Source organism: Adiantum capillus-veneris, chromosome 10, assembly GCF_014529385.1.
Source record: "Adiantum capillus-veneris isolate H3 chromosome 10, ASM1452938v2, whole genome shotgun sequence".
Lineage (NCBI taxonomy): Eukaryota > Viridiplantae > Streptophyta > Polypodiopsida > Polypodiales > Pteridaceae > Adiantum > Adiantum capillus-veneris.
Window position 1 is genome coordinate 41,890,119 of NC_140940.1, and position 18,982 is coordinate 41,909,100.

General features: G+C 42.9%; 3 protein-coding genes across 3 annotated transcripts; 1 reads left to right on the plus strand and 2 right to left on the minus strand.

Moving 5' to 3' along the window:
* The first annotated feature begins 109 nt into the window (after nt 1-109).
* On the plus strand, nt 110-403 carry LOC147448740 (uncharacterized). The gene has a single exon (XM_086521257.1). It carries the CDS (start codon nt 125-127, stop codon nt 332-334), a length of 210 nt encoding a protein of 69 aa, XP_086377383.1. The 5' UTR covers nt 110-124; the 3' UTR covers nt 335-403.
* A 1,459-nt stretch (nt 404-1,862) lies between these two features.
* LOC147448741 (putative leucine-rich repeat receptor-like protein kinase At5g49770) lies at nt 1,863-17,210 on the minus strand. The gene is made up of 12 exons (XM_086521452.1): nt 16,954-17,210; nt 16,785-16,859; nt 16,562-16,633; nt 16,427-16,498; nt 16,261-16,329; nt 5,144-5,266; nt 4,983-5,057; nt 4,763-4,900; nt 4,190-4,665; nt 3,967-4,113; nt 3,400-3,539; nt 1,863-3,310 (listed from the first exon to the last, which is right to left on the minus strand). The coding sequence occupies exons 1-12, from the start codon at nt 17,208-17,210 to the stop codon at nt 3,032-3,034; spliced, it is 1,923 nt and encodes a 640-aa protein (XP_086377578.1). The 3' UTR covers nt 1,863-3,031.
* On the minus strand, nt 16,989-18,841 carry LOC147448742 (uncharacterized). Its single transcript, XM_086521259.1, has 5 exons — nt 17,945-18,841; nt 17,513-17,584; nt 17,359-17,430; nt 17,213-17,279; nt 16,989-17,127 (listed from the first exon to the last, which is right to left on the minus strand). Exons 1-4 carry the CDS (start codon nt 18,085-18,087, stop codon nt 17,231-17,233), a joined length of 336 nt encoding a protein of 111 aa, XP_086377385.1. The 5' UTR covers nt 18,088-18,841; the 3' UTR covers nt 16,989-17,127; nt 17,213-17,230.
* Between the last annotated feature and the right edge of the window lie 141 nt (nt 18,842-18,982).

An 18,982-nucleotide genomic window follows, 5' to 3' on the forward strand; every position in this document is an offset into this window, starting at 1 on the left:
TACTGACACTCCAGATCCACTTGTACGTATCTTTGTTTGGCTTTGTAGTTTTTTTTCATGGTAACTGTAATATATTCTTTTTTTATTTCACTAACTAATACAAGAGCAGCATGGGAGGGCTGATATGACAGAGGTGGCTCGACAGGAGGCCGAGGCGAGACGTCGAGAGGCTGAGAGGAGCAGCGGCCCAATCACTGGCCATGATGGTGACGATCGCAGAGATGGGGACAGTCGTAGTCCCACGGTTCGAACTAGTGGTGGTGGCACTAACGATCATGAGACCGATGATAGTGAATCTTCCAGTAGTGATGGATCACATAGTGATCCTGCGTAGAGATTTCTTTTGCATATTTGGAATCGTTATATATGTATTTTTCAGTATGCATTGCTACATCGTATGTGACGATGAGATTTGTTTTGTATATGTGAGGATTGATCACCACACATTTTGGACACATGTACATAAACTTACTAATGATATATACTGACATGTGTTTGTTGCATCACTGAATTTGTCTATTGTCAAACAATTAATTATTTGTCGATAAGATAATTAACCTAAGTAACCATCTCAATGTTATTTATTTGTCTTTATATATAAATGGATTAAAATCATGGTCATTGTGTTACCAAATGATGATGTGACATGTGAAACCTAGTCCTAAGTTTTCTGTTAGTTGCTCTACTTCTCAAAATTAAGGCATTTTGATCTTATAGCACTCTTGTGCAAGTCTTTAAGAATATAAAAGAAATATCGCTAGGGACGTTGGTCTTTCTGTTCAGTTTTTGTTGTCCTGGTTTGGGTCACCGCCTATGGCTTTTCGCCAAATCGGTTTACACATTGTTAAAAATGCTTCCAATGTTTTTTTTAAGATGATTTTATACTCTCCAAGTTTCAAGTTACGTACCATGTACCATACACCAACTACAAGCATCATACGCTCCAAGTTTCAAGTTACGTACCATGTACCATGCACCAACGACAACTATCAAGTTTCATTATGGAACCTGATACCAAACTCTAAATCAACTGCCAAATCTAACACTACAAGTTTTCTTGGTTTCTATGTCAGGCTCTAGTATTAACAAGCTTTTGATTTTCATATTTTCTGTAAAAGTAGCAGATTTTACGCTAAGTGTCAGATTCTACATATCTTGTACCAAATCAAGTACCAAGTTTCAAGTTGCAAGTACTAAGTACCAAATCAAGTACCAAGTACCAAGTACCTTATACCAAATCTAACATTAAAGAGGTTTTATTGTTTTCATGTTAATTTATTACAGTACCACAAAGTTACATTGACCAATTAATACCATGGACCATGTACCAATTGCAAGTACGAAGTTTCATTATGGAACCTACAACCAAATTAAAACAAGGACCAAGTACCAAGTACCGACATGTACCAAGTACCAAGTATCAACATGTACCAAGTACCAAGTACCAAGTACCGACATGTATCAAGTTTTCTTTATTTTCATGTTAAACCCACATGTCCCGAGTTGTATGAAATAGGGACAAGTTTTTTTTTTTTTTGGACTCTAGAAACGGTCCATCAGCGAGCCGTTAGAGCTCTTGTGAGCCCACATGGAATGTCCATGTACCAATGAGGCATATGGGAAAGCTATACGGCTCGCTAAGAGATCAAACAACTCGTTGATATATGGATCGTTCTCAAAGTCCTCGAGCAAAAAATGCTCAGAAACAATACATCGATCAACTGTTTGAGCTCTCAGCGAGTCCTATAGCTTGCCCACATGCCTCTTTGGCACGCGAAAAAGCTATGTGGGTTCGCAGAATCTTAAATGGTTCGCCAATGGACCGTTTCCAAAGTAGTCCGTCCAAAGTAGTCTACGAGCGTTTTTTTTATCATGGACTTCAAAAATGGTCGATCGGTGAGCTTTAATGCATGGAACCCACGTGCCAATGAGGCATGTGAACAAGTTATACAGCTTGTTTGAACTTTGAAAATGGTCCATTTGCGAGCCGTTTGAGATCTCGTGAGCCCACATAGCTTGTCCACGTGCCAACGAGACATCTTGGCAAGCTATATGGCTCACGAGATCTGAAGCGGCTGGCCAATTGATCATTTTAGAAGTTCGCAAAAGTTATTTATGTTATACATCAAGAACGTTTTTCTTAACTGAACAAAGGGAGCCAATTTAGAACTTATAAAAACGTCTGCTACATGACAAAAATCATGGGATTGAAATTTAATATTGGCTTGAGGGCCTACTATTTTATTTTAATATATATTTTTAATAAACAAACATGATCGTCTATTTTTTATTTAATTTAAAGTTCTAATTAGAAAAATTAGCAAAACGAGAGAGAGAGAGAGAGAGAGAGAGAGAGAGAGAGAGAGTTGTTTACCATAATTCATCTTGAAGCCGAAATTATAAATTTATATCGCTTACGTACGCACCGATCCGATCAACGTCCGCACTACTATGCGAAATGCCAACAAATATATGAGCAACGAGAGCAATCACAATTGCAAGAACACCGACGCACGAGAGAGTTAGTTTGTGGGTGTGTGTTCCACTCGAGAGCTAGAGTTTGTATGTGTGTGTAGAAGACCTAGAGAGAGAGAGAGAGAGAGAGAGAGAGAGCATTAGAGTTAGATTGTTGTATGTACTGTGTGTGTGAGAGAGAGAGAGAGGGAGCGGAGAGAGATCTTATGAAACCCTGCACGTCATATAGTCGTTGCGTGTTCAAAGCGTCGCTGATGCGGTCTTTTTTTTTAAAAAAAAAACAACTCGTCGCTTAAGCATCTCGCCGCTTATGCCACACGCCGCGTATACCACGCATTTTGCCACGCACCGCTTATGCAACGAAAAGTAAACGACTTATTTCTGTTGCTTATGCGACGGTAACTCGTCGCTATAGCCCTCGTTTATGCGACGTACAGTAGCGACGGCTACAGCGACGCCTTTTTCCCTCGCTAATGCGACGAAAATTCGTCGCTGTAGCCGTCGCTATAGGGGGGCAAATGTAGTAGTGACAGTCATCAATGTTCATGCTATTGCCTCAGCTTTCAAACCAACAGCATATAATGAGCTCTACAGAAATATGTTCCTTAAAGATACCTGTAAGGCAAACTCTGAGACTTCCACCTGCCATGTACTCATATACTAGCATTTGCTCTCCCTGCTCAATGCAAAATCCCACTAAGCCTACAACGTTCTTGTGGTGCACACGAGACAAGAGCTCAATTTCAGTCTTGAACTCTGAGGCTCCCTGCATAGAATTCCCTTGAGCTCTCTTTATTGCAACTTGCTCCCCACTAGAGAGAATACCTCGGTAAACCTGACAGACGCAAACAAACCATCTGAAGAGCTACCCTTCTTAATAGCAAATAGAGAGCTTGCATTGACTCTCGGACAATTTGAACGAACCTTGCCATAGCCTCCAGATCCAATCTCATTGCTTTCACTGAAATTGTTTGTTGCTTTCTTTAGCTCGGCATAAGGGAAAAAGCGAGCCCCTTTCAGTTTCGGCATGCTACCGCTTTCTGCCCCACCTGCTCCCCAAGAAGCTACAAAGAGTGTAAAATATCAGCTCCACATGGAGGGAAGGAATATAAATAATAAAATTTTACAACATAATGCAGACAAATTTACAAGTTCAGGTAACCAGTCCTAGATAATGAACCTATCACAATAATTCAAAATAAATACATAAACCCATATCAGAAAATCACATTAAAAACGCTTTTACAAAGAAGAGAGATATGAGAAGCACAAAATTCAGTAAGCAAGACTATAAGTTCCTAACAAAATGAAACTCAAAATATTTATCCTACCAAAGTCAAATATGAGAAGCCCTTGAATTACTCCCCGACATTTTAAAACGGAAAATCAAGGAGTAGTTTGAGTCTTAGAGAAACCTTGAGGCATAGAAATGCAAAATCAATAAGTTCAAGTACTAATATTTGTAAAGTAAATATTAGGCCATAGTCTTACCAAAAGGCTTGCTTAACTCCACTGCTTCATATGCCCTGCGCTTTTGCAAGCAAGCAAAGCAAATCACAGTAAGGACAATCAACAACAACGCTGCTGAACCAGCAGTTATACCAATCTTTGCACCGGTACTCAGTCCGCTCCCTTCGGCTGGGAAAAAACTCACTCTCAGATTGTCCCCTTGAAGCTTGAATACAATGTAGGGCACCTCACATAAATATCTTACCAGGGAAGTTCACTGGATATTGCTGGAACATGGGAGGTCCAAATCCAGGAGGGGACACAACATCTTTGCCTAGAATCGTTGCCATTCGTAACACATCATCCCGATCCCATCGGATCGCTGTGCCACTTGGAAATATTGCAATAACAACAAGCAGCTGATTTTGGGCATTGAAGGCAGCAGATGGTATTACAACCTGCTTCTGATCAACCGACAGATTGGCTGCAAGAGCTGCAGCAAGCACTTGGACAGAATCATTTCTGAGTGACAAGAACATGGGTGCTCGGTAGGTAAGGATGCCTTGGTAAGAGACTGCACATGTGCACTGAGCCGGTTTTACTTGATATCCTGAGGGACAAGTTTTGGAGCATGAGGTGTCTGTTCCATATGATGTTGGTGTAGAGAGCGCCGAATTATCAGAACAGACCTTTTGATAAAAAAGAAGACTTCCCTCATCACACACCGGGTTACCCTGCAGTCTGCATCATCCAACATAAGCCATAACATATCATCAGTTTGTATCCACCTTGTTCTTATGATTTCTGCTATGCAATTAGTTTTATGACACGATCATACCCCAGGACTTCACTGTTAGTTTTAGCCGAAACCAATTCGATATTGCTTATATTGTTTTTCTCCATAGACACCAGTGAAAACCGATGAGTAGCTCTGCTCATGTCTAATGTCCCACTGATATGATTATTTGCCAGTTTCCTGCAATCCCCAACCTTCAACCCTCACTAACAAGGAAACCCCCATGATAATCCAAGAGATCTTCCTTAGTGGGTGTACTTACACAAATCTTAAATCAGGTAACGCAAAGAAAGATGGCGGAATCTGACCCTTTATAGATGAGCTACTGATCATACTCCTACGAATAAATACCACAAACAACAAGTTAACAACCAAAAAAGCGTGCAATGGAAGCAAAATAGTTGGCAGTTACAAGTGTCTTACAGATCGGTCAGACTTTCCAGAGATGACATCCAAGGAGGAAAATCCTCGTCGATTAAATTATTGCTGAGGTCCTTGATATACACACACATAACTTCATAATCATGCAAAGAAATAATTGTCAACCTGTAGGTAATAAAAGCTTTAATTTGTGAGAACTTAGAGATTAACTTAAATGTGATTAATATCATTATTAATTAATATGCTAATGTCAAGACATAAGAGAGTGTAAGATAGAAATAGAGCAATGACAATAGATTGCACTTGAATGGAGAGTGAAAACCTTGTTACAAATGAGGGCAGCTAATGGGATTTACATACAAGTTGAGGGAGTGAGGATTATCCATCACATGTGAGTTATAGATAGGTGGGAATAGACACATGTTGAGACTTCTATAGGTAAAAGGGGTACATGTGGGAATTAGGTGTAAGGACTATGGGAAAAGAGGTAGGTGGAAAGAAGTCCGCACTTACTAAAATCATAAGTTACTTTTACATCCCCCCTTAAGGGTGGACTTCTCGTTGTAACGCATTGAGATTGATGAACAAAAAAGCTTTGTGAAGTAGCTATGTCGCAGATACATGCTATCACCCCTCAATGAGAAGTTCATCTAGTAGGGATCAAACTAAAATTACAAGATGAGGCGTGAGAGATGCAGTCAATCGCTTGCAGAAGCATGTACTCCGATGTGCCAAGAAGAGGAATGTCATCCGCAAAGAGGCCTAAGATAGCCATGCCTTTAGAGGTCTGCCATATGTAGATATTGTAGTCTGCCATAAGACGTTCCCAACCACATTTGAGCAAGTAGTGGTGCATGCGGATGTACCACTCCGATCTCGTGCAGATTGTTTTAAGCCATAAATGGGCTTATGCAATTTACATACATAATCAGGGTGGTGAGGGTCTTCAAAATGAGGAGGTTGTAGCATATAGATGAGCTCTTGGAGCAAGCCATGTAAGAAGTGTAAGAGACTTGGACACTCCAAGTCAAGAATCAACCGCGACAGCACCAAATAACCACTTCAAAACAATTCACAGATCACAATAGATTTGCACTGGCCCGGCGGAGTTCCGTGCCTAGAGATATTGGCCCCAAAGACTAGCGCCCCTTTCGGTATTTCTTTTTATATTAATCAATCATCAAAGTACAAGAGAGCGGTTAGGGTTTCACTCTCAGACTCTGCGTCCAGATGCTCTGAGAAGTGAGGCCCTCACCACTAATTTAAAGGTTACAAGGGATGCCCAAAAGCAGAGCCCCATAAGCTTCAAAGCAAAAGCAGATTCTCTCTCTCTCAATGAGTCAGTAAAAAGCAAGTTCTCTTTTTCTCTTTCTTTCTCCCAAATCAAAGCGAAAAGCTGAGATTTGCGTCGCTCAAAATTTCCCCACAAAAAAATATTATTTTTTTTATTTTTTTTTTAATATTCCGCCTCCGCGATTTTCGGAAATTAGGGTTTTTGGCAAAAATTAGGGTTTGCAAAAATTTTAGGGTTTTTGCTATCCGCCACGTCATCACTTTGTGACATACCCCCCTCTTGAAAGCATTGTAATCGACCACGATTACGCCTGCAAAACCGACAAAAGCCATAAACCGTCTTAGCAGACACTGACTGTTAGTACCTACGTACTAGGAACACACATCTAGCACATGTACAAAATCGACAGTCACATCACACGACATCACAGGACATCACCAGACATCACAGGACATCACATGACATTCAACATTCATTCGGATCTTAGACCATGATTTATCGGCAATGTAACTAGCAATCACATCTAGGTCCAATCGGGACCTCATCGATGTCCGATTGACTAACCCCTATTGCAACCATGTCTATTCGAGATCAATCAGACCAAAATGCTGCAGTCATTTCGGCTATCAGTTCCTGCACTCACAAGAAGTCAAGAACAAATCAGTATCATAACAAGGAATTCCATTTCATAAAGTCATCCAGCAGAATACTGTCAGCTCTCAGTATCCCTGAAGCTCAAAGAGACATCAGTGACTTTAGTATCAAAATCGAGGCATCTGTTGACAAAGGAGTGGAGTGACTCCCCTCTTGTGCATCCCACTGCACCAGATCTTCGGCCAAGCTGAGTTCTGGGTTCCGTTTGGAGTAGACTATGCTAAACCAAAACATCGAGGTAAAGTTTCACAATCCGAGGAGTATCTGCTAGGTCCTCCTCCTCCATCCACTTCGCATCAAATGCAGGAAAGTTCTTGAACTTAACCAAGAACCGCCTTCGGACTTTACCTTTCTTCGTATCATTATGTGCCAAAATCTGTTCAGGAACAAGGATCTCCTCGTTTTCTTCCACTTCGGGTTGCTCATCAGGCTCCCCATCATCAGGCACATCACCCTTAACAGGGTTCAAGAGACTCACATGCAATGCATTATGAATCCTCCAAGTATCTGGCAGGTCCAATCGGAAGGAGACATCATTTATCTTGTCAGTAATCTGGAAAGGTCCGTAGTATCACATACTAAGCTTTGGAAAAAGCCTCTCCTTTCTCTTCTTCTTTCTTAGGCGTGCCTTCTCAAAAGTAAGAGCACCCAATCATCCTCCTTTAGTTTCCAGTCGCGACGATGGCGATCCGCTGCCTTTTTCTGTCGTTCTTGAGACTCCTGCAAAGTCTCACGAACCTTGGCAAAAGCCGTATCCAAGTCTCGCGAATATTCATCCGCTTCAAATATCTAATCTTCCGTGCTCAAGAAGGATGGAACCTTCGCAGCACTTTGAACAATCTCACATGGCGTCTTCCCCGTCGAAGAGTGTATCGTGTTACTATAGGCAAATTCCACCAAAGGTAAGTTCTTTTCCCATTGAGTCTTCTCATCCGAGATACAAGACTTCAATAAATCTAAAATCACTGAATTGGCAATCTCAAATTGCCCGTCAGTCTGCAAGTGGAACGATGACGAGAACTGCAACTGCGTGCCAATGTTCTCCCAAATTGCCTTCCAAAACCAACTCATAAATCTGGGGTCTCTGTCGGAGAGAATCGTCTCAGACGTGCCATGTAATCGGAAAATCATCGTGATCATTCTGTATTCTCGGGAGATCAAAAAAATGAAATCCATTTCAATATTTTCCCAAGGGCGGGTGGGTATGGGTAAAGGCTGTAACAATCCCTGTGCTTTATGCATGTCAAACTTGACCTTCTGGCATACCAAGCAACTGCGCACAAACTCTTCCACATCCTTCTTGAGTCACGGCCAAAAGAAGTCTCTCTCTACCCCTTTCATGGTGGTAGCAATGCTGCGATGACCCGTAAAAGGTGAACAGTGGCAATCAGTCATAACCTTTTCCCTCAACGGCTGTGTAACGCACAACATAGTCTTTTTCATCAGCCTTCCCGAAGGGAGTATCCAGCTATTGTCTCCCCATCCTGTATCCATGTGAAAATATCTGCAAAATCTGTATCTGTGGCATACTGATCGACCATATCCTCGAAGCTCCTATGATGTATCGCGAAAATAGCCAGAACCAACGGTTTCCGAGACAAAGCATCTGCCACCACATTCTTTTGTCCCTGCACATGGACAATCTCGAAGTGGAACTGTGACAAGATGTTCACCCACCGCATCTGCTTTTCCGAAAGCTGCTTCTGTGACAAGAAGTAGCGCAAACTCTGATGGTCTGTAAAGACAGTAAAATCCGCTCGAGTAGGTAATGCCGCCACTGAGTAAGAGCATGGATAACCGCCAAAAGCTCTTTCTCATAGATCTATACTGTCATCTTCGGCCTAGAGAACAAACAGCTCTCGTAAGCTATGACATGGCCTTCTTGCATCAAGACCGCACCCAGACTACGACCACAAGCATCACAATATACTTCAAATGACTTCTGCAAGTCCGACAAAGTCAAAATAGGTCCCGTAGTCAATTTCTCTTTCAATGTCCGAAAGGCAGTCACCTCTATGGGTCCCCACGAAAAAGGTACTCCTTTCTGTGTCAAGGTATGCAAAGGGGAAGCAACCTCTGCAAACTTTCGTATGAGCCTGTAGTACGAACACAATCCCAAGAAGCTTCTAGCTTCATGGACATTCCTCAAATCGGGCCAATCACGGATAGTCTCTATCTTGGCCGGGTCCATTTGCACTCCTGCTGCTGACACAATGTGTCCCAAAAAGTGTATCTCTGGTAGGAAAAATTCACTTTTCTTTGCAGTAATCACTAGCGTGTGATCTCGTAATGCTTGAAAGACTTGAAGCAGATGATCTCTGTGTTCTGCCTCATTCTTCGAGAAAACAATGATGTCGTCAAAGAAAGTGCCAACAAATAGCCTGTACTCTCGAAAAATCATGTCCATCATCCAGTTAAATGTCGCAGGAGCATTGGTTAAGCCAAAAGGCATCACCAAAAACTCAAATAACCCAAAAGTCGTCCGAAAAGCTGTCTTGTAGACATCTCCTGGCGCTATCCTGATCTGATGATATCCACTCTTCAAGTCAATCCTGCTAAAGCACGAGGATCCCTGCAACTTGTCGAGTATATCATCGATCTTAGGAATCGAAAATCTGTTCTTAATGGTGATTTCGTTGAGAGTGCTATAATCGATGCACATTCTCCAAGATCCGTCTTTCTTCAAAAACCAACAACACTGGAGAGCAATACGGTGAAGTACTAGGCTGGACAAGACCCTTTTCCAAGAGGTCTTTCACTGGGTTCATAATCTTTTCATTCTGTACTCGGCTCACACGATAAGGTGGCCGATTCGGTGACGTGCTTCCAAATATCAAATCAATGGTATGATCTTCAGGCCCTCTCAAAAGCAATCGGCATGAGCGTGGAGAAAAAAAATATTGGCGTTCTTTTCTTCAAGTCAAAACATATTCAACCTTTATCCATCCTTTAGTTCTCCCAAAAGAATGAGTAAGAAAACTGAAGTTCATCAAGTACAATCTCTAAGCCCTTCATTTATCAAAGTCATTTTCTCGGCCCGCTAGTCAAGCATGGCGTAGTTCTTGTGGTACCAAGGGATCCTGAGTAGAACGTCACTCGCGTGCCCTGAACACCCCTGTCATTGCAAACAAAGTTTGCCAATGCTCGGTGTAATGGCAACATCCCATCCGGGTGCCAGTCGAACTACCTCTGCCTGTGGCGTCAGTCTATCGAGCGTAATTCCAAATCGAGCCGCCAATTCCAAGTGAAAAGAAGTTTGCCTTTGCTCCTTCAAAAGAGCTTCCTGATCCTTCACTTTGCCCCAAAAGCGGCAAAGTTTGTACTTTCATTCATTAGATTCGGTACAAATCCCACGCCATGTGGTACCAGTTCTGCTTTTCTATCTGCCTTTTCTGCCACATTCCTCAGCTGCTCTCGAACTCTCAGACCTGTCGTCGTCTTTATCATTCTGTTCTTTCTGTGCCTTATTAGGGCACTTCGCGGAGATATGTCCCTGTTCCCCGCATCCAAAGCACTTCCCCTCTCTGATGAAGCGAGCTCTCTCCTCAGGAGTAAGCTTGGGTCGTGCATCATTTTTCTCTTGGTTGCTCTTTTTTCTTTCTACTTTCATTCCCAGAAGTCTGTTCGGCTCGTTGTGTCATAGCCTCATTTGTGGGGTAGGTCAAACTGCCATAGTGAATGGCAAAGCCCCGCATCGCATGACTCATCAACTCCTGAATAGAAGCTGACTTCTGTTCCAAGCAGTGATCTCGGATCTCTGTAGGTAGACCCAAGGTAAACCGCTCAATCTGTTCTCTGAACGAGATCTTCTTGAATGAAGAGGCGGGTAGAAAAGAGCTCCAGAATCTTTCACAATAAGCATTGATTGTGTCTTTCTTGGTCATCCGAAGATGGTTCCAAGCACCTCGTATATCTCGTTCAAACTCTTGCGTCAACCAAGAAGAAATAAAAAGCCTCTTAAATTTCAGCCATGTAACTGGCGCAGTCCTGTTTAAAAGAAGCGTGGACCACCAAGTACGAGCATTCCCCTTAAGGTAAGAGGTAGCTCTCCGAATCTTGGAGGCTCTGAAGAGCGTCCTCCCGCGAAAGCGATGTCAAACTGTTGTATAAAAGACAAAGCCTTCGAAGCATCTGAGTATCCTGAAAAGTATCAAACTTGATCGAGTGGCCACCTTCCTTAAACTCTCGGACTTTCTTGTTTTTTTCTTCGAGAAAGTCATACTGGTTGGCTTTGTAAAAATTCTTCTTGTTCGTATAAAACTTTCCGTCATCAGAATCTGAGCTGTCTGTAGACGAGTCCTCGGAAGAACTGTCAGTCTCTGGGCGAGATGTAGCCTTCTTCTTGCCCTTTCCGAAGCTTTGTTTCTTGCTTCGCTTTTTACCTTTTCTGTCTTCTTCGCTCAAATCTGAAGAACTAGAAGAACTGTCAGAAGAAGAAGAAGAAGAAGAACTGGGTACTCCTTCAAATCGAACACGCTTCTTCTGTTTCTTTGCCTTGTCAAATGTCGACCGACGACCCAAATATCTCGGGAAGTCAGTACCTTTCTTCTGCTTTTTGCCGTGCTTTTTGTCTTTCTTTTGCACGTCGAAAAGCTAAGCAATCCGTGCATCAACCACGTTCTCCAGTTCCTTCTCTGTATATTAGAGGTCTGATTCATATATTTTGCCATCTTCAGGTCCTTGGCAAAATTGAGCATCATCTTTGTTGCATCGCCGATCAACTGGCGACACTCCATCTCTCGCCGCTCCGCCCAAGTAGGCCAAGGCGGGCCGTACTCTCTGTCTGAATCTTCGTTGTGATCCCAGCCCGCATCTCCAGATGCAGAGGGAGTCAACTGATCATTGCCTGAAGCCATAGGTGCCGCGGAAAAAAAAAATCGGGGATCGGATTTCCCATAGAAGAGAAATCGGCCGTGCTCTGATACCACTGTAACAGACTTGGACACTCCAAGTCAAGAATCAACCGCGACAGCACCAAATAACCACTTCAAAACAATTCACAGATCACAATAGATTTGCACTGGCCCGGCGGAGTTCCGTGCCTAGAGATATTGACCCCAAAGACTGGCGCCCCTTTCGGTATTTCTTTTTATATTAATCAATCATCAAAGTACAAGAGAGCGGTTAGGGTTTCACTCTCAAACTCTACGTCCAGATGCTCTGAGAAGTGAGGCCCTCACCACTAATTTAAAGGTTACAAGGGATGCCCAAAAGCAGAGCCCCAAAAGCTTCAAAGCAAAAGCAGATTCTCTCTCTCTCTCAATGAGAGTCAGTAAAAAGCAAGTTCTCTTTTTCTCTTTCTTTCTCCCAAATCAAAGCGAAAAGCTGAGATTTGCGTCGCTCAAAATTTCCCCAAAAAAATAATAATAATAATATTCCGCCTCCGCGATTTCCGAAAATTAGGGTTTTTGGCAAAAATTAGGGTTTGCATGAATTTTAGGGTTTCTGGCAGAAATTAGGGTTTCTGCTATCTGCCACGTCATCACTTTGTGACAAGAAGGCAGTTTTTATATCAAGATGATGTAAAAGAAGATTAAACTTAGCAGCAAGTGCAATAAGAAGCCAAAATGCAGTCATACCCAGTACTGGCGAATAGGTGTCGAAGTAATCCACACCTTGTTGTTGAGTGAAGCCGCGAGCGACAAGGCGTGCAGCGATCAACTGAGCCGTTGGGGTGGTATTTCTTCTTTAATAGCCATTTGCAAGAGACAATGTTATGATTCTTAGGAGGTGGCACAAGCTCCCAAGTGTTAGCTTCTTTGAGGGCTTGGAGTTCATCCAATATGGCGGCATGCCACTCCTTGCTCTCGCTAGAAGCGAGGGCATCGAGAACAGAGAGGGGAAGGGCATCTTCAAGAGGCTCTGATGGATGTTCAAGAATCATTCATCACTGAGGACAACAGAGAAATTGGTGGCTTCCTAGATCTCGCGAAGAGAGCGGGTGTGGCGACCATGCGAGCTAGAGGCAGCTTGGTCCAAGTGTATAGCCGAAGTGTGTTTCGATGGCGAGGTGGCAGAAGTAGAGCTATGAGGCTCGACTTCGTCGACATCTGCTGAGATGGGAGTAACTGGCAATGTTTCGTGGGAGTTGTGAAAAAAATATGGCAATTGTGAAGGTGAGACCGGTAGCGAAGGTGATGGGAGCTCACGAGGTGGAGCACCGAGTGTCTGCGGTGTGATGGAAGTAGCGGCAGTCGGGATGGACGGTGTTGGTGACGGTATCAACTGTGAGGAGATGGGTGCAAGAGGTGGTGCAAGAGTGTTGCCGATTGGCTGTGCATGAGAACGCGAGACATGAGGAGGTGGATGGGCGATGAGGAAAGGCCTTTGGATGGTTAAGGAAGGCTCAAGATTGTGCCTAGAAGGGTGGGAAATTTGCATGGGTGTGTGTGTGGGTGAGGCCGTCAACAAAGATTGATGAGAAGATTTGCCTGAGATGATGAATTCTTCATCAAAGACGACGGTGTGGGCAAAGATAAACTTGTGATGGTATGGGATATAGAGGCGGTATGCCTTGATGCCAAAGCGATCACCATAGCCGACAAAAGTTGTGTGTTGAGCACGTGGTGAGAGTTTTGATAAAGGTTGCGTCACAAGTGGGTATGCAATGCTTCCAAAGATGCGAAGGTGGCCAAGATGAGGTGGGTGACCGTGCCAGAGGGTGTAGGGTGTAGTAATAGGATTGCGGGTGGATGGAATGCGGTTTTGAATGTAGCACGCAGTGGCAGTAGCTTCTTCCCAATAGGTGTCTGGGAGGCTAGCTTGAAGAAGCATGGCACGAGCAGCTTCAAATAGTGTGCGATTCTTGCGCTCGGCACGACCGTTTTGTTGTGGGTGGTCGGTGATGGAGAATTCATGTCGAATACCAGCAGAAAGACATAGATCTTTGAATGCATGAGAAGTGTATTCCCCACCATGATCTGTGCGGAGAGTTTTAATATGGCAGCCATGTTTAGTCTCAACTAATGCCTTGAATGTGCAAAAATGAGAGAAGGTTGAGGATTTCTCGGCCATGTAGTAAGTAGTTGTGTATTTTGAGAAATCATCTATAAAAGTAAGCATATACTTATTGCCAGTGAGGGAGTTGACGGGCAATGGGCCACAAACATCAGAGTGGATGAGATTGAGAGCTGCAGTGGCTCGTGATGATGAAGTGGGGAATGGGACATGATGTGCTTTAGCAAGAATGCAGCCCTCACAAAGTGTGACGTGAGTGAGGTGCTTGGGAAGACCTAGTGCAAGTTGGCGATGAGTGAGTTGGTGCAAAACATGTTGAGAAATATGTCCTAGTCTATAATGCCATTTGAGTGTGTTTTCTTGTGTTTTTATGGATGATGCAGATGCATGTGCAGGCGATGAGTCACCCAATGGATAAAGACGCCCAGTTTTGGGGACCAAAAGTGTGACATACTGACCATCTTTGTTTAGTGCCGAAATGTGGTAGCCTTCTCGCATGAATTTGATGATGATGCCGTTGTCGGTTAGCTCGCTGACAGAGATGAGATTTTTCTTGAGACCAGGGACATAATATACGTGAGAAATAGTGGTGTGTAGGCCATTAGGTAGGTTAATGACAGCATCTCCATAGGCTTTGGCGAGCTGGATGCTGTTATCACCGAGGCATACTTCTAGAGGGTGTTCTAGATAAGTGATGTTGGATAGCCAGTGTAGGTGATATGTCATATGATGGGTGGCGCCTGCATCAAGTAGCCAGCTATTGGGATATGAAGTAGCTATAGTGGTGGCATATAGTTGCAAAGGATAAGATGGGCTATCATAAGTAGATATGTCAGCATAATGAGCTTGACCATAAATAAAAGGAGATGGCTGGCCATGGCGTGTCCCCCCTTGAGGGTAAGAAGGATATAGGTTAGGGTGAGAGATAGGACGATTACCTTGATTGCGTGGTTGCCGACAGTCCTTTGTGAGATGTCCAAAGTTGCCGCATTGCTTTGAATTTTGGTGATTGTGGTGGCTTTGAAATTGCGACTTTCTTCCAAAATTATTGTGTTGTCGAGGAGGCCCGAATGTTGAGGCTTCTTGCCGTTGTAAGGGCGTGAGTTTCTTGTCATAGTGACAAGTGCTGTGGACTTCTGCGAGCTGCTAGTGTGGTCGCGAAGCGTTTCCTCCCGATGGATCTTGGCTACAAGATTTTGTAGCTGCAAGTTAGCCGTAGTGGCTTGTGTAGTGATAAAGGCTCTCCATGATGCAGATAGAGAAGCCAATAAGAGCATACTTTGAAGCTCTTCAGGGATGGCAAGCCCTGAGATAAGTACTTCATCTAGAAGTATTTGCCACGTCTCCAAAAACTTGGAGGATGATTGACCCTCTTGCATGGTAGTGTTTACCAATTTCTTGATCAGGGAAACTTGGTAGACGAGGTCGGTGTGCTCGTAGTTCTTCTCGAAGAACTTCCAAATGACGCTAGCAGTAGTTAGCTTTTTCACCATTTGGACTTGCCGATCTTGGCAATGAAGAATGAGCTCCATCTTGGCACTATTGTTTCTACTATGCCAAGTATTATAGGTGTCAATGAAGTATGTTGAATCTTTGTCTTCGGGGTGGTCAGGTTGCTCTTCGACTCCTGACGTGACGTCCCAAAGTTGCAGCTGCGTGAGGTAGAGTTCCATCTGAATCTTCCACACTTGGTAGTTAGTGCCGTTAAGCTTGTCGATAATGTAGCGGGGCTTGTAGGTGGATGCAGAAGATGAAGAAGCTAACTCGGCCATCTTTCGAGGTTCCGGATTCCTTGAAAAGAATGGAGAGTGAGGCTTCGAGTGTGGGCTAGAGAGATGGAATACTGTTAACGCTAATTAGAAAAATTAATCTTAAGCTCTATCGCTCTGATACCATGTGAGAACTTAGAGATTAACTTAAATGTGATTAATATCACTATTAATTAATATGCTAATGTCAAGACATAAGAGAGTGCAAGATAGAAATAGAGCAATGACAATAGATTGCACTTGAATGGAGAGTGAAAACCTTGTTACAAATGAGGGCAGTTAATGGGATTTATATACAAGTTGAGGGAGTGAGGATTATCCATCACATGTGAGTTATAGATAGGTGGGAATAGACACATGTTGAGACTTCCATAGGTAAAAGGGGTACATGTGGGAATTAGGTGTAAGGACTATGGGAAAAGAGGTAGGTGGAAAGAAGTCCACACTTACTAAAATCATAAGTTACTTTTACATAAATTACTTACAAAACGCCCAACTTTGTCAGATTTGATAAGTCGGGCAAGGGACCAACAAGCTGATTGTCATTAAGTTGCCTGCATGAGACCCCATCACATATTCAGGCATGTGTGGATGTCAAATTGAGAGCTAAAAAATAGATCATCCAGACATGGGCTTCTCCATATGTCTTACAGTAAAGTAATATTGATGAGCTGACCAATCTCGTCAGGAACTGCACCTTGCAGTTGATTGTTGTTGAGTTTCCTGCAAGAAAGCCTTATAACCATAGCTTTAAATCTGTCTAAGTCAATAAAGCTTAATACTCACATTATAAGTAAATTTTCACATTGTCCAAGTTCTCCTGGAATAGATCCAGTCAATCGATTGGAATCAAGGAGCCTAGCCAACAACAATAGACCCATATCAAACCACAAGAATTGGCTACAAACACTTTGAGCTCAAAAGGAGCAGCAGAATGCAAATTTTGGTGCTTGAAATAGGATGCATGCTGCATACACATGAATTAACACAATAAACTATGGCTACTTACAGGTGAACCAAACTCATGCCTGAATGGCAAATGGATGCTGGAATTGCTCCTGAGAAGCTATTGTTATTCAAGTGGCTGACAAAAGAAAAATCAAACAAACTCATTAATTACAACTGCATAGAGGCATTGCCCTAAAAAAGGGAGAGAGAAATAAAGGTCAGATGAATACAAGTGTCCAGCTTTTGTCACATTATCAAAGCCAGCATTCACATCACTCTTTCCATCTGAAGAGTAAGGGAGTGGACCACTAAGCTGGTTTTGAGCAAGATCTAGCCAGAACAAGTTCTCCAGCAGCCCAATCTCATTCGGAATTTCGCCAGTTAGAGAGTTCCCATTCAAAGATCTGACCGATGGGATATACGTTGCTTTAACAAACCATGCCAGAAAAACAATCACTACAAAATTTACTAAGCAAACAGAAGGCATACAGAGTGGTTTTTCAGCTGTCAGATCTCCCGTGGTATTTTCCCATTAAAAGAATTATATTGTAGATACCTGCACAAGTTAATACCACACACGGTTAACCGCAGACAATGTGCTACAACAGCCAAAAAGGCATACATTGTTTTCTTACAGTGCACTTAAGTGATCAAGCTGCCCAATCTGACTTGGGATAGAACCAGTTAACTTGTTGTAAGACAAGTCCCTGTGAAACATTTGGCACTAGCAAGTTAGTTTTATCCGGCTTAATTTAAGAGAGAAAAGCGTGACAAAAATGAGGTTCTTACAATGTGGTCAATTCACTCAAGAGACTTATATCAGAAGGGAGATCACCCACTAAACCAAGCCCAGGAAGATTTCTGCAAACATAGCACAATAGTACAGGGTTCAATATGGTTTTGCATACGATTGTCTGGATTGGATTGAACACAAGAAGATTTAGAAATTTTCTCATGTAGGAAAACGGAGTCTTTTCCAGTGTGTTTCTGACAATGAATAACATCATGAGCTTCTGCTCGAGAGGCACCATATACCTAGCTAGGTACGATTGGGGGCAGGGGACCACCGGGCCGGCGGTCCCCTGCCCCCAATCGTACCTAGCTAGGTCTGCAGTGCCTCCCTCACAGAAGCTCATGATTTTGAGGTAAGTCACAATGGGGGAATTATTGTGAGAATTTGTCCAAAACTTCTTGTGGAATCGAAGAGGTTATCTCACTTACAATGAAGTAACCCTTTGAGGAGACCAATCATTGCAATCAATACCCGTCCATCCTCGCGAACCACAGGGATTGTTCCCTGTCCATTGCAGAGTATATAGACACGGCCTTTGGTCCCCATGAGTCGAGTAGGGCACGCAAGGCATTGACTACACACACCCAACCAACATCATTAATTATGAGTAACTTCTCAACTACCATGGGTTTTTGCCAATGTGCTTTTGGACTTGTTGCTCTTCGAAGCCACATCTGTTGCTACTGCTGGCGGTGATGGCTTCGTTGGGTTGACTTTAAGAGACAGTGTGCTCTTCTTCAGCAATTAAAACACCAAGCATCCAAATATTTTTTACAAGCATGTATATGACATGTCACACTAGTGCATATGTGCTTCATGAACAGACTTCCTAGAGGGCCCCTAGCTCTTCATTGCAGACAAGTGTTGAGAGCTGTGCTCTTGCAATGGGTCGATTTTGTGCAACATAAAACTAAGAAAAAAAAAATCATGCCGTGCGAGCAATTCACAGAAAATAGTCATCTCCATGCCCCGGTCACCCAACAGAGAAGAGTAGCCTGCACTAGCAGGCAGCAAAAAGCTGTAGCATGCTCCTTCGAGTTGACAGAATATGTGCTATTTGTCCGAGTTCAAATCCTCAAGTTGCACATATGTTTGTCTCTCATACCTGGTCCACTGAAAATTCTGATGCAAAATACTCACTTCAGCCCCTTGACATAAAGCTTCTACTTATTAAGCTTTTTAAAAATCAATACCGAAATGCTGATAAGCGAACAAAGACTTATTTGAGACTCTGTCTGTTAAAACTTTGAATGGACTGAGTATTTCTGACAATATTGAACGCATTGAAATGTCTTTTCCAATCAATACAAAAATTTACTAGTGACTTACAATACCCAAAAAAAAGAGAGATTAAAGTTCCAACTCTGCTTTACCAGCAAGCTGACATCCTATCTGAAACCACTGATGACCCAAACTTGGCAGGGAAGAACATAGCACAAGAAAAAAACGAACAAAACGGAGAACCT

What these genes read in the sequence shown, in the direction of transcription:
- LOC147448740 (XM_086521257.1), top strand. Translation starts at nt 125, where the DNA reads ATGACAGAGGTGGCTCGACAGGAGGCCGAGGCGAGACGTCGAGAGGCT.
- LOC147448741 (XM_086521452.1), bottom strand. Translation starts at nt 17,210, where the DNA reads ATGCCTTCTGTTTGCTTAGTAAATTTTGTAGTGATTGTTTTTCTGGCA. An exon ending in TGTGAAAATTTACTTATAAT is followed by an intron (nt 16,499 to 16,561) that starts GTGAGTATTAAG and finishes GCTTTCTTGCAG; the next exon opens with GAAACTCAACAACAATCAAC. An exon ending in GGAGTTAAGCAAGCCTTTTG is followed by an intron (nt 3,540 to 3,966) that starts GTAAGACTATGG and finishes CACTCTTTGTAG; the next exon opens with CTTCTTGGGGAGCAGGTGGG.
- LOC147448742 (XM_086521259.1), bottom strand. Translation starts at nt 18,087, where the DNA reads ATGCCTTGCGTGCCCTACTCGACTCATGGGGACCAAAGGCCGTGTCTA. An exon ending in TTGAGTGAATTGACCACATT is followed by an intron (nt 17,431 to 17,512) that starts GTAAGAACCTCA and finishes AATGTTTCACAG; the next exon opens with GGACTTGTCTTACAACAAGT. An exon ending in CTTGATCACTTAAGTGCACT is followed by an intron (nt 17,280 to 17,358) that starts GTAAGAAAACAA and finishes TAACTTGTGCAG; the next exon opens with GTATCTACAATATAATTCTT.